Source organism: Myotis brandtii, unplaced genomic scaffold (assembly GCF_000412655.1).
Source record: "Myotis brandtii unplaced genomic scaffold, ASM41265v1 scaffold44, whole genome shotgun sequence".
Classification (NCBI taxonomy): Eukaryota; Metazoa; Chordata; class Mammalia; order Chiroptera; family Vespertilionidae; genus Myotis; species Myotis brandtii.
This window is the reverse complement of record NW_005366833.1, coordinates 237180-252318: the sequence shown is the minus strand read 5'-3', so window position 1 is coordinate 252318 and position 15139 is coordinate 237180. Positions and strand designations below refer to the sequence as shown.

General features: G+C 45.1%; 1 protein-coding gene across 1 annotated transcript in view; it reads left to right on the top strand.

Moving 5' to 3' along the window:
* The window catches only part of SLC1A1 (solute carrier family 1 (neuronal/epithelial high affinity glutamate transporter, system Xag), member 1), a 36181-nt gene extending 27563 nt beyond the window's left edge, over window positions 1-8618 (top strand). The window contains exons 10-12 of the mRNA XM_014546315.1: window positions 335-529; window positions 5522-5656; window positions 7970-8618. Coding sequence (XP_014401801.1) covers window positions 335-529; window positions 5522-5656; window positions 7970-8216 — 577 coding nt within the window. The 3' untranslated portion in view covers window positions 8217-8618. The remainder of the gene's footprint in view (window positions 1-334; window positions 530-5521; window positions 5657-7969) is intronic.
* Window positions 8619-15139: the final 6521 nt, after the last annotated feature.

The window sequence follows — 15139 nt, the reverse complement described above, 5'->3', positions numbered from 1 at the left end:
GAGGGAGGGAGGGAGGAAGGAAGGAAGGAAGGAAGGAAGGAAGGAAGGAAGGAAGGAAGGAAGGAAGGAATTATCTCCATAGTCTCTACCCATGTCCTTGAATGTAGTTCTTCACCCTGTGGGATATTTCTGGCCCTCTTGGCACAGCCTGCAGCCCACGAAGGGATTATGTTGTAACTTGGAGCAGTGGCAACCATAGCACCTTCTGATTCCTGAACCTGTCAGAGGTGCCAGCATGCCTGGTTAGTTTTTGGAATGGAGGTGTCTCTTCTTCAGGCAGGGACTGAGGACCAGCATTTCTAAACCGTAACACCTTTGTCTTTTTATCACACAGTTCAGCAACCCTGCCTGTCACTTTCCGCTGTGCTGAAGAAAAGAACCACGTGGACAAAAGGATCACTAGATTTGTGTTACCCGTTGGTGCTACAATCAACATGGACGGGACTGCACTCTACGAAGCAGTAGCAGCTGTGTTCATTGCACAGTTGAATGACATGGACTTGAGCATTGGGCAGATCGTCACTATCAGGTGGGGGCATGGTGTCACATTCATTCTCATCTCCATTACTGGAATTGCCTCTAGTAAAAGTTGCCTGTGAGGGGAGATCAAGAGTGGTCCAGTGGTGGGTTGATTTTCTTGGTGTACAAAGTCTGTTCCCAAGACTAAGCATAACTCTGTTACAAGCAGTGGGATCGTGCTGCACAAGATTTCTGCTTCGAGGTCTGGATAAGCCAAAAACATCATTCTGTTCTCAGTTCAGTGCCTCACTGGGTCCTAGGCACAGAGTAGGTACCAAGAATTCAAGATTGAACAAGTGCCAATCTCTGCTTTCAAGGGGTTCCCAGTAGGTAGATAAGGGGTACACATATCTAAATAAATGCTGAGTGGTGTGATAAGGGCTATAGTAGAGGTTTGAATGGGAGGCATCGAAGACACCAAGGAAGGAAGGGTTGGCTCTACCTGGGAAGGTGAGGAAAGGCTTCCTGGAGAGAGTTTAGCTAAATCTTAGAAGAGGAGTAAGAATTTCATAGGAAAAGAAGGAAGCTAAGAGCATTTTAGATGAAAGGAATAGCAAGTACAGATTATTTTGTATGACTGACATAGAGTGTGAAGTGGAGAACATAAAGAAACAAGGAGTCAGGAATCATGCCATGAAAGCTTTGTATGGGGAGCTCATGGAAAGGTCTTTGACAATCTTTCATACCATGGACAGAGTTTCATTTTAGAAAGGCAACTGGATGGGAGCAGGAACCATAGCTGGAAGACCAGTTAGGAGACTATTACAGAAATCCAGGTATGGTATGAAAAGGCCCACATCAGGGCACTGACATGAGGGATGGAGAAGAGCTAGTGAATTAAAGAGGCATCAGTTAGATTTGGAGTGAGGGACAGGTGGCAGATAGGATGACTCCCAGGATTGGTGGGTGTTTCTGGATTGGTGGATGGTGCTTACCAGAACAGGAACTAGTCTAGGAGCAGCAAGTCTAGGTAGGAAGATAGAGTTTATACTTTTAGACATATTGAATTTGAAATGCCTTTAAGACACCCAGGTAGAAGTATGCAGTGAGAGAAATGTGGTCTTCACTGTAGCTACAGAAGCCAGGGTCCTCAGCTTGATAGGGAGTCAATTATCTGAGTTTGAATCTGAGCTTCACCATGATTAGCTGTAACCTTGGCCAAGCTACTTGCATTCTCTAAGCTTCTGTTTCTCACCCGTAAAATGAGGATAATAATAGTATCTACATTTTGTGCAAAAAGTGATCATTAAGTCAGACGATGCATATAAAATGCTTAGAATGATGCCTACATAGTGAGCATTCAGTAAATGTTCGAAATGGATGGCACTGCATAGGGAGAGTCCATAGGGAAGAGAAAAGGACTAAGGACTGAGCCCTAGAAAATCCTAATGTTAGAGGCAGGGAGGGAAGAACCCAAGAGGAAGAGTGAGAAGGAAAGAAAGATGGGAAGAGAGCTTGATACCCAGAGGAGAGAGATTTTCAAAGATTAAATGGTCTGTGGAGTCAAATACTGTAATTAAATGGTCCGTGGAGTCAAATGAAGACTGAAGTTGTCTACTCAAGTAGGGGGTGAAAATGTCCTTAGTGAATTTTGCCAGAGCTGTTTCTCTGTAACAGCCCTTCTCAATATAGTACCATTAGCTACACACACGAATTGGACGGAGCAGACACAGAAGGTTCTATCATTGTAGAAATAGGTGCTGTCATTGTAGAAACTCCTACTGATCATTGCTGCTTTGAAGAGTAGATTGTGATTAGTCAGAGACTTTAGAGCGGGAGTATGAGACTAAACTGGGTTCTTGCGCCTACTCAAGGCTGAACCTGAACATTTCAGAGTTAATTCATTCTTTCACCCCTAGCACTTGGTATGGGCATAAGTTCCAGGCAAACAATAAATTCTAACAGTGTTCTCATACAGTGCATTTTTAAATCTTCCCCAACCCTAAGCCATAACGTACTTATTGCAGTTTGCTTGAAATTAACCGAAGACAAGTGCAAACTGGACCATTTGGCATATTCAGCTGGGCAACTGCATGATCTATAAAGTGTTAGTGGCTAACAAGCCATATTAGTGGCTAAAGAGCCTCAGGCTATAGTGACCGCGTGGTTAACAGTGATGTATTGGGGGGTTCCAAGAGGGAGCAGTGGGCATGGGCACCTACTACTTCTAACAAAGAAAACCCATCATTGCAGTCAGTTTAAATGTTTTCCATCAGAAAGAGCTTGAATGAAGTTCTGTAGTTTGAACAGCAACAAGTAGGTTAAAATTGAAATCTTGATCCACAGCCACGGTGGTTCCAACAGTTGTTACTTTTAGCCTCCCCAGTGCCTTTCCCCACCTCCCTCACCTTGGGCTGTGGGACCCCGTCTGCACTGAACTGGTTTCTAAGGAGTGGTTGTAAGAGATGCCAGTTCTTTTGGGTCTTTGCCACTTTGTGATGAATTCCCTCCCTGCCTCAGTCATAAGTTTCCTGGATCTTTGTAACCTTTAAAAACAAACAAACAAAAAACTGCTAGAGGAATAAACTTTGGGCCTTGAGGCTACATACTCAATTCACATAAAAATCTCTCTCCCTGCTCTGGGGTATTCTTATATCAGACTTGGCTGCTAATACTGGCCCAGAGCCAATGACAGCTGCCTGGCCAGGGTAATCATTGACTCAAAATAAAGAATCCTCTCTGGCTCTACCTGGGAGAGAATGAAATAATAAATGTTAAACTTGACAAGTTACAGTGTGGCTCCTGTGGCTAAAAATATTTGGGGACCTATAGTTTATCTCTTTCTCTGGCCATTTTGGACTGGACATCAAAAAAATGTAAGCACCATCTACCCAAAACACACCCTGTTGTGGTTTTCTCATAACATTCATTTATCAAAGGTTATAACTGATTAAAAGTAGGATACATCTTCTTATAATGAAAGGTAATTATAGAATTTGGGGCCCAGAAAGAGCTTGGAGGAAAAAGTAGCGGTGAAAGTTTTTGTAGTGGTAGTAATAATACTAGCAGCAGTGGTAGTAGAAGCAAGAGCAGCAGCTGCTGACGTAGCAGAAGTGGCATCAGTTTTTAAGAATCTACTAAATCCAGGTGCTGTGCTGGGTGCCTTAAATGTGTTACCTCATTGAATCTGCACAGCAGCACTACAAAGTAAACACATTAGTTCCATCTTAGAGGTGACAAATAGATTCAGAGAAGTAACTTGCCTAAGGACAGGCTGTTAGTAAAATTTTTCCTGCCTATCTGAAGATTTATACTTCAGACGAAAGCCAGTTAGATAGCTGAAGTTCAGTAAAGTAAGGTCAAGGTCAAAGAGCAGAGTTTTAACTAAATGGATTTTGAATCTCAAGCCCAGCCTCAGGCTATGGTGACCCCATGGTTAACATTGGTGTGTTGGGGGTCCTAAGAAGGAGCAGTGGACATGGGCACCTACTACTTCTGACAAAGAAAATCCATCATGAGGTCAGTTTAAATTTTTTCAACCAGCATTGAAATAAAGTTGGATTTAACAAAGAATACTTAAGTCAGAACAGATCCAAAGGGTTGTGCAGGCCTGGAACTTTTAGAGGAATTGGGACAGCCCCAGAAATCTCTAACTTACTAGAAATTGGGTGGCCATTGCCACTAAGAAAAAACTTACTTGTCTAAGAACTCTGGCCTGAGTTTAACCATACCCTCAAACACCACCTGTGACCCACACTGGGCAGATGAATGGGCACTGGAATCAGCTTTGTAAGAACTCTGAGGCTTTATGAACTCACAAGAATATGGATTTGTGGCTAGAATCGGGGATTCTTTTAGTCTAAATAGGCAGTTTCTGCATCTTTACCTTTCAACTCAACGACATCTTAGAGGCAGTTCAGGCTTTGGCCCAGAGGAAGGACACGTCTCGAGAAAATGTCATGGGTGTCCCCTTCAAGCTCTCAAATCAAGGGATCAGGACCGGAGGAGAGCCCTTGTTCCTCCAAAGTGACCAGATTTAAGGAAGTTGCTGGTGAAAAACTGTACATTCCAAAGGGATGTGCCACATTTTATCTGCCCGAGAGGGATCTTTTTAAATACTTAGCAAAGTTCACATGGCTGCCTCTCCTGAATTCCAGACCTTTCTTTTGTACAAAGTGCATCCACTGGCAAAAAGGAGCAGTCAGGAATGAATGCTTATACCTTGGACAGGAGTCAGCTATTTCTCAAGTCAGTGCCCTAAAGGGCATCCGCCAGAGATGTCAAGAGTCTTATGATGTTGAGAAAGTGGATAAAACCTCCTTAAACACTTGAGGTTTTCGCTTCACCTAAAATGCCCTTGTCCATCTATCCATACCACTCTCCCTCTACTATCCTTCAAGGCAACATAAATCCCTGGCACATATTAGATTCTCATTAAATGCTTGATGGGTGAGTAGACAGAAGTAAGTAGGTGGAGAGACATTTGTCATTTGTTCAGGAGGGATGGGTAGTCACCCATCCTAGTTGGTAAACACTTGCCTTCCTCTTAAATATATCTCTTGCATGTTGTGTGCCTCATGCAGTCCTTGCATTAGAGTGGTTTGCCCTATTTCCCCTAGAACAGTGGTCGGCAAACTGCAGCTCAGTAAACCGAGGCTCGCAAGCCACATGCGGCTCTTTGGCCCCTTCAGTGTGGCTCCTCCACAAAATACCAGCTCTTCCACAAAATACTGACTTCTGCACATGGGCCACAAAGTTTCAATCGCACTGTACATGTGCGCCCGCACGTGGTATTTTGTGGAAGAGCCACACTGAAGGGGCCAAAGAGCCGCATGTGGCTCGCGAGCCACGATTTGCCGACCACGGCTAGAAGATCATACTCCCCTCAGTCTCCCACAGCCCTTTAATAAGGCAGAGCTGGTGCTCAGCAGATAACAGATTCTGACTGGCCAATTTGGGGACACAGCAGTAACAGCCATTGGGACTAACTGTCTCGGGCCAGGGGCCCTGAAGGAAGAAATGGGTGTCTAACTCCTTTCGTGCTGGTGTGTTTTGGCTACAGTGTCACAGCCACAGCTGCCAGCATCGGAGCTGCGGGTGTACCCCAGGCTGGCCTGGTGACCATGGTGATCGTGCTGAGTGCTGTGGGCCTGCCCACTGAGGATGTCACCCTGATCATCGCTGTCGACTGGTTCCTGTGAGTTGGAATAGTGCTGCAGAATATGCAGTCTGTCATCATTCTCTCTTCAGATTGCCTAATGAGCCATCTGTTGCTGCTTTCATTTCCCTCTGACCAGGCCATCTGATAATGTGGTTAAAAATTAACTCCTCATAACTTCAAGCAGTGATTTTAAAAAGCCAATGATCTCTACTAGCTCATTATACCTGGAAATGCTCAAGGTTAAGAGCCTGGCATTGGACAAGATAAACACAAAATAATATAGTGAAGAAGGTAGGCAAGGCCCCAGACATTCCAAACCCCGTAGGCCACCCTGGCCTATCCCAGCCCTAGGTCAGCAGCATAGGTTCAGACCACCTGGTTCAAAATCAGCCTATCTTCCCAGCTTCAGACCATCAGAGGCAGTGGCACAAGCAAAGGCTTTGCAATAAGACTGACTTGGGTTTGAATCCCTGGTCAGTGTCTTACTGGCTTTTGACCTTAAGTTCCTTAACCTCTCTGAGGTCCTGTTGCATTATCTGTAAGATGGAAAAAATTCCATCTATCTCATTGGGTTGGTTGCAGGGGTCCTCAAACTTTTTAAACAGGGGGCCAGTTCACTGTCCCTCAGACCGTTGGAGGGCCGGACTATAGTTTAAAAAAAAACTATGAACAAATTCCTATGCACACTGCACATATCTTATTTTGAAGTAAAAAAACAAATGTTTTCGGCGGGCCGCATGTGGCCCGCGGGCCGTAGTTTGAGGACCCCTTACTAAGGACTGAGTGAGCTAATGTGGGAGAAGTATCTAAAACGGTGTCTGGAAAGCAGTATGTGCTCAATAAAAGGCAAGTCTTAATTGTTATAACTAGAATAAGTTAGACCATTCAAGCCAATAATTCTCTCTCTCTCTCTCTCTCTCTCTCTCTCACTCACACACACACACACACACACACACGGCTAAGGAACACAGCAGAGCATCTGTGGTATATTCAGGGTAAGGTTAAGAACGTGCCTTTTGTGACCCTGAAGGTTAAAGTTGGAAAAAGCCTGATTCCACCTCTATCCTTGGTTAATACCCACGTTGTGCATTGATCTTCTGGCATCGAGGTCTCTGTCCCCTGGCCATCAGGAGTAAGTGTAGCTCCTTAGTGAGCCTTCACTCAGAGCCAGCCAGGCTTACTGGGGAGTCCAGTGGTGTGCAGTTTGCAAGTGGCAGCTGAGAATGAGGAAAGGGAAACATTCCATGTGGGTGTGAAGATACAGTCATGTCCCTAAAGGCAGAGCTCCTGCACAGGGAAGCTGTGCCATATGGGCTCCCCTTAGTGGCTACTTGGTTCTACAAAGCCCTACTGAGGTGGCACCTTTCTTGCAAAGGTACCCAACCATTGAGGCGAATGCTTCAATTTTTCTAATGGTGTTGGTGGACTTGCACTTCTCTCCTTTCCCTGGTTCTTCCTGGAATTGATGACTTTCACTCCAAGATCCCAGAAAAGTCAAAGGTTTAGTCTGATCCATGGTCCATTCTAGGGTCTAGTTCAACCCATAGCCTTGTTCTGTATAACAGCAGGGCATCCAGAGTGGGCATGTGTAAGCACTGTTGGCCTTTTCTGTCCTGCAGGTGTAGTTTTCATAAGAATATTCATGTACATAGTTTCTACCAACAGTGCTCTAGCATCCTCTCACCAGGATGCCTTCTCTTTCTACACAGTTTCCTGCCTACAGTCTCTTTTCCAGGCTGTCTGGGAGTAAAGACTAGCTGGGGGTGCCTCAAAGAGAAAGACATTCCCAGGCAAACCTGGTTTTCTGACCCTGCAATCTGTGGCATCCCTGCTGGCTTATTCATGGAGTGACTTGGTGTGGTAAAGAAAGAAGTACACCAGGGACACACAAACACAAGAACACTTGGACACATACCATGTGCCGCCCACAAAACATCCAGGTTCTCTCAGCTTAGTTAGCCAAGAGAGCCCGGAAATGTTCACAAAACAGAGGTTAGGGGTGAAAGATTTATGGAATTTTGACTGTCCCAAAATAATCTGTGAATACTATTCCCATTTCTTTGGGAAGAAAAGAGGGAATTCAGGTAAATTGATGCTGAAGTTTGGGGAGTCATTGTGACTTATTGGGAGCACAGGCCTGGGGGAGCTGGGTTGCTCATTCTGTCCCTTTATGAACCAACTTCTGCTCCAGGCCTGTGAGGAGAGGAGCCTCTGGTTGGCCAGCCATGAGGACAGCACTTTCTGCATTTGCTTAACTTGTAACTCAACACTTCAGGTCCTTTCTTCTCTCCAATGGCCAGGGAAATGAAATCTGGGGCTCCTGTCTGACTCACCCTCTCCCTTCCCCAGGGACCGGTTCAGGACCATGGTGAACGTCCTTGGTGACGCCTTTGGGACGGGCATCGTGGAGAAGCTCTCTAAGAAGGAGCTGGAGCAGATGAGTGTTGCATCTGACGTCAACTTCACGAACCCCTTTGCTGTGGAAACCACAGCACTCGATAATGAAGACTCAGACGCCAAGAAGTCCTATGTCAACGGAGGCTTTGCCATCGACAGATCTGACACCATCTCGTTCACCCAGACCTCACAGTTCTAGAGCCCTGGCTTCAGGTGACTGGGAATGATGAAGGACATCTCTTAGCAAATTCAAACATTAAGGAAAAGAAGAACACTAATGGCCAATTGTACATTTGACCTGATACACAGACCTCCAAATTATTTTCTATATTTGGATTCAGAGCTTTTGCTCTCTATGTTCTGGAACTTGGGGGTGGGGTAAGAGAAAAGGAAATTGATGAAAAAGCAAGCTATATTATCTGGAGTTTTAAAATTCTACAAGAGACGAAGTTTAGAAGTATATAACATAGCAGCTGTTGGAATTAGGTAACAGATGTGAAAGCGCAATTGCTTTCTCACGCACAGACCAGTGTTTGGGGTTTTTAAAAAACTATTCTGTCAGTGACTACAACTTTTTTACTCAGGCTTTCTATGGCATGGATTTCCTTTGACGTCTCACATTTTTTATAGATTGTAATGCATCCAAACCATCCCTCTTCTCTAGTTAATGTGCCAAATTGTCCATTTTGAACTCATCTCCAGCCAATTTCAAAGAAACTGCTTTGAAAGAAAACAGATCAGCACAGTTCTGCAATAACAGTTTTAAGATGAGTGTCAGGTTTGGGGGGAAGGGAAATCCTTTTTTCAATGTACTGTATTGGGACACTGGTAACTATTAACCTAACCCAGTGTTCAGTGTAGAACTAGATATCCTATATAATAAAAGGGTAATATGCAAATTGACCCTAACAGCAGAACCACTGGGAATGACTGGTCACTATGACACACACTGACCACCAGGGGGCAGACGCTCAATGCAGGAGCTGCCCTTTGGTGGTCAGTGCGCTCCCACAGGGGGAACTCTGCTCAGCCACAAGCCAGGCTGACGGCTGCCAGTGCAGCGGTGGTGGTGGGAGCCTCTCCCGCCTCCTCAGCAGCGCTAAGGATGTCCGACTGAAGCTTAGGCCTGCTCCCTGCTGGCAAGTGGACATCTCCCGAGGGTTCCCGGGCTGCCAGAGGGATGTCTGATTGCCAGCTTATGCCCATTCTCCCGGGGAGCGGGCCTAAGCCAGCAGGTGGTCATCCCCCGAGGGGTCCCAGTTTGCGAGAGGGCACAGGCCAGGCTGAGGGATGTCCCCCCACTGAGTGCACAAATTTTTGTGCACCGGGCCTCTAGTATATATATATATACACACACATATACATACATACATACTAGGGGCCCAGTGCATGAATTCGTGCACCTTGAAAGGAACTGTGGACCACAAGGCTGTGGTGGGCACAGGGGCGGGTCTTGGCCCATCCTCCATGGCTCCGCCTAGCCCCTCCCACCGTGGCCCCCAGTCCCCTCTCCGCAGGCAGCCCCACTCCCGCCACTGCCGCTCCTATGCGCTGACCGTGCCGGCCCTGCTTGCACACACTGACAGCACAGAGTGATTGGGGCTGGTGTCAGGAGCAGGTGGGAGCGGCAGCTGCTGCCCAGATCACCCCTCAGGAGCAGGGAAAGAAGCCCTCAAGGGCAATCGGGGCCAGCAGCTACCCCTCGCACCCACTGATGGTGCCAGCCCCAATTGCTGCGTGCTGTCAGTGGGTGTGAGCAGGGCCATCACCAGCAGTGGGTGCGAGTGCCAGGCGGGACTGCGGCGCACAGGAGCAAAGAATTTTCAATAACCACCAGAGGCTCACCCTGATGATAGCAACCGGCGCCCCGCCTTGGTCTGGTGCCCCTGCTCACCTGCTCCACCATTCTGCCCTGGCCAACACCCACCATGTTCTGCGCACACCCTCTGGTGGTCAGAGCACGTCATAGCGAACAGTTGTTCAGTGGTCCGCTGTTTTGTCTATTTGCATATTAGGGTTTTATATATATAGATATGTATATATTATTTTCATATAATTTGCCAGACAGAGATCAGAATGGAACAGTCAATGTGAAATAAAGAGCTCTCCTAATACTTGAATATTAACTATGATTCTAATCCAGACCTACTCTGGGGCTTATCAGAACTCCTCTCTCAGGAGTACTAGACTGAGAAATCATGTTGTTCGATCATTTCTGCCCCAAAGCAGAGATGTGGTATGGTGATATTCTGATGTGGCATAGACATTCGTTACACCTTCTAAATTCTGCTGGGAGGGAATCATATCAGCTCTATGTGAGATTATGTTCAAAGATGTCACTCACATAAGGCTGGATGTGTTTTTATCCAACTGGAAGGCTTCATTCTTCCAAGGTCAGTAATACCCACTTAAAAATGATAGTACTTTGCCCTTTTGTACCCATCAGGGCCCAAGCAACAGTGGCAAGCTACCAGATAACTTGTATTTCAATATGAATTTGATAGGTTGAACAAGCCACATTGCCCAGAAAGGAACTATCCCTACCCTGGGTTCTTGCAGAGTAACTCCCACAACCTGAGACCTTGGGATCAGTGGTTCAGGAAAATCCTTCACTCGTGTGGCACTTGTCTCTTCCTCCGGAGAGGATTGTTTTAACCGACTAGCAGTCTAATGATCTTGGCCCTGCTCGTTAAAATCCATCATTTGCCATTCTGCTAATTTATGAAGATATCTTCTTAAAGTCTGTGCTTCAGCTCACATCTTGTAAATAATGCTTAACATGACTTTTGTATTTACACTGAGATCCACAATACTTGTGCTTCTGCAGTACTGAGTAGCCAATTTAAGCCTGTGCTTTCCTATTTACCTAGTAAGAAACCAGAAATTGTGCCAAAGAGCATGGAGACATGAATACATGCTCAGTGTTGGCCACCTGCACCTGAAGTCTACAGGAGCATGATACTGAATTGTCCAGTAAACATCATAGATATGAACCAGTCATTCAATGTGAGTTTTTAAATGCAAAGAATGGTATCGTTTATAGAAAGTCAATCTAAATATAATGCAGTTGAGTTGGTAATTTATCTTGGGCTGAATGGTTCTACCCCCTTGGCAGGTTTCTCTGATTTGAGGCACCAGAGTTGCAGAGCTGTTCATGAACTGCGGGCCATCCTTATTTTGGAGTCTGTTTGTAACTGACCTCTTAACACACTGTGCTGTTAGTTCATCAAAGAGAACGATGTTCCATTTCAGTCTCAATAAACATTTCCATCATTCTTTCTTCCCCGCCTTTCTCTGTTCTTTTATCTCACTCTGCTGGGTGTGGGAAGGTGGAGACGTGGTCAGTTCATTCAGATTGTAGACAGATTGTCATTTCCAAAACTGTCTTTATAGCCAAGAATGAAAAAGCAGGGCTGAGGGGGAGTAATCTAATTCTTCATGTTAATCAGTGGGGATTAAAAGGTTGAAATTCATTGTCATTTCGAACAGCTTGCCCATACTTGATGACGGAGATGAAAAGGAAAATAGGATTTGGTTAGAAATTACTGTAATGGGCCCTAACCGGTTTGGCTCAGTGGATGGAGCATCGGCCTGTGGACTGAAGGGTTCCGGGTTCGATTCCGGCCAAGGGCATGTACCTTGGTTGCGGGCACATCCCCAGTGGGAGGTGTGCAGGAAGCAGCTGATCGATGTTTCTCTCTCATCGATGTTTCTAGCTCTCTATCCATCTCCTTTCCTCTCTGTGAAAAATCAATAAAATATATTTTAAAAAAATAATAATAAAATAAAGAAATTACTGTAATGGGGGAAAGTCACCATATTGATGGTGACTTGGTTTCACTGAAGGACTGATCCTGACCTCTGAAATGTTCCTACAAACGACGAATGGCTGTATTCAGAGTGCTCTTTTTTTTTTTTCTAAAATATGTTTTTTTTGATTTCAGAGAAGAAGGGGGAGGGGGAGAGAAATAGAAACATCAATGATGAAAGAGAATCATTGATTGGCTGCCTCCTACACACCCCACACTGGCATGTGCCCTCACTGGGAATCGAACTGTCACCTCCTGGTTCATAGGTCAATGCTCAACCACTGAGCCCACCAGCTGGACTTCAGAGAGTTCTTTAAAGGAATGGCACAGTCCTGCCTGGAACCTCGGTCATGATGGGGTTCCTCCAGCAGACACACTGGTTAGTGACAGACAATACGGAACAGACAGCTCTCTCTGCCCCACTTAGTGTGTGTCTCATAAAAATGCTTATCACTGCCTGGTCAAACTAATTCGGAACAGTCTTCTCTTTTGGCAGCGTGGGATAAAATACCCAACAACACAACTCCTTACAGAGAGATCTGTTTGGAAAAGTTAGTGAACCTGGGTAGGGACCCCCATATGATTTTGATCTGCCCAAAGTATACTCATGAACAGAGCAAAGGTGTTACTAGCGCTGGAAAATAACTCTTTCCCCACAAAACCTTAGTGAGCCCACTGGGTACAATGCCTGTTATTTAAACCATAGCATTCTTAGAATAGTATGAAGAAACTGTGTTTGGCTTCTCGTTGGCAGTGGGCCAGCAACAGTGTTGGCTTTGCAGGTGTTTAAGAATCTTCCCTCCTGGTACAGAAAGAAGAAATGGTCATGCAGAGCCTTGGCAGAATTCTAAAAAGTTCTATGCAACAGAATATTCTGTATTCTCTAGATGCCCAGCAAGGGACCCATGAGTAGGCATGTGGCTGGTCTCTTAACCATTTTGTGACCCTTGCCAGTAATCTAAGGCCTTGGTTTAATCTTCTGTGAAATGGTGATAAATCTTGACCCTTGGGGTTGCTTTAAGTTAAATGAGAAAATGCGTATAATTCATTTAGCAGAAACCCTGTCACATGTTTGATAAATGCTAGTGTCCCCCACACCACACAAAACCCCTACACTCTCACCCCCATTTACATGGGCAACCCATAGAGATGCAACTTTAGTTACTAGTCAGTGTTTTGAGACCTGTCTCAGTTATTAAAGCAAATAGTGCATCCAACCTAGTGAGACTTATTATATTAACAAATCCCATTCTAGGAAGGGGAAACCGGACATTTTGATATAAATAGTGTAAGACTTAGAATATTCTCTCCTGTAAAGTATCACATGGGCACTGAACAAAAAGCATCCACAATTTTTTGGCTGTGGCCTGTGGCAGAGAGGTTTGAGATCAGGTTGTGTGAGGCGGGGCTGTGCATTCACATAGCACTCTTTCTATTAAGTCCTGAGATTTGTGATGTGAAGTTCACTTCTGCCAGGTCGGCCTGGCTGTCTCATGAGACTGTTCTCCCCATGCTGAGACTTGGCTCTGGGCCCCACGTGAGGTTTTTAAAATACCCTCTGTGGTAGGAAATGTGCCTCTCCCCCCTGCAATCTTAACTTTTTAAGTAAAAGCTATATAATATAAACAAGAAGTAAGCCTTGTTTAATTAGCTTTGGGAACAATACATATTGATCCACATGGATCGAATTAGATGACTGTACATTAAGTGTATGAAGTTATTGATCATGAACGGAGATGACTGGGGACATTTCTCAGTGGCCCAGGCTAAATAACACCCCAAAAGTCCTAAGAAAGCATTCAGATCCATCTCACAACTGCTGACCGGTCCATTTCTCCTCGCTGGGAAAAACCAGTGCCACATGTGATCTGGTGGTGGTCCCTCCGGGATCACCGAGACACTTGTCTACAAAGCCTCACTTGGTGTGCCAATTTTAAGATACTCCAAAATTCAGAACAGTTATTAGTAAACCCCCAAAGCCAAGATAAAATCAACACCCCTTTTGTTATTCTGTTGAAGAAAAGGAAAAAGGAAAGCTGTGGCCTCTTCTAGAGAAGTTTGGTTTCCAGAAGTCCTCACCAGCCTGAAGCTAGAAAACTGTCCTCATGAGAGCAGAACCAGGATATTACACAGAGACACTAGAAACTAATATACAGAATCAACCAAACTCCTGAAGAGTAGTGTCTGGATCCCAGCACACACACACCATTTTCAGACCATAGAATCCGGTACCTGCTGTTCTATCAGCAAGGTTATGAGGATGTCACATTCTCATCCCTCACTTCAGGGCATTTGAGGAGTTTTATCACCTGGGTGTTTCAGAGTCAAAGGTCCGGTTGCCAAGGGGGAAAAAATGAGTCATTAGACAGGATCTACTTTATTTTGTCCAGACCCTGTGGAAAGATGCCTTTTCCAAGGTGAGAATAAGATTGACTGAAGTGAATTGAGTAGTCCCAGGAGGGTAGTCACAGAAAAGGCACCACTCCGTCATTGCACAGGTGCTTCCCTCTATGGACGCACCTTCACAAAGTCCTGAAGACATGCACCTGTTAGAGATGACTTGAATCACTAAATGAATGTGACTTTCATTTAGCAGTGGTTCTCAACCTTCCTAATGCCTCGACCCTTTAATACAGTTGCTCATGTTGTGGTGACCCCCAACCATAAAATTATTTTTGTTGCTACTTCATAACTGTAATTTTGCTACTGTTATGAATCGTAATGTAAATATCTGATATGCAGGATGTATTTAGGCGACCCCTGTGAAAGGGTCGTTTGACCCCCAAAGGGGTCGCGACCCACAGGTTGAGAACCGCTGATTTAAGGGGTGCTCGTGCTGTGTTTCCAAAGTCATCAGTTTAGCTTAGCAAGAATAGTAAGAAGCCAGAAAAAAACTTCATCAGAGCTGAGGACTTTGGGGGAAAAAAGGTTCTCCAATATGAATCTGAGGATAATGAAATGTTCGGGTCTTTAGGGAACTGGGTGGGTCTGACAGATGTCAGAGAAAATAACATAACACATTCATAGTTTTGTTATGAATAAAAGCAGCAGTGGTTAGCAACAGAGGGACAGTGGCTGACCCTGCCTCAACACTTGTTTTTGTCTTCCCAGAATGCCAAACTGGCTTTCATTCCTAGGGTTTACCAACTAACCCTCCATTTCTTATTTAGCCAGGCAAGAATGTGTCAGCTTCATAGTAAACACATACAACCTCAAGACTCTGCTCAAGAGGGGCCAGTTAGAAAAATATGTCCTCTGCAGTTAATGAGAAAATTAGCAGGACAAACAGCTAGGCAGTCTCGGGCTGCCAGGA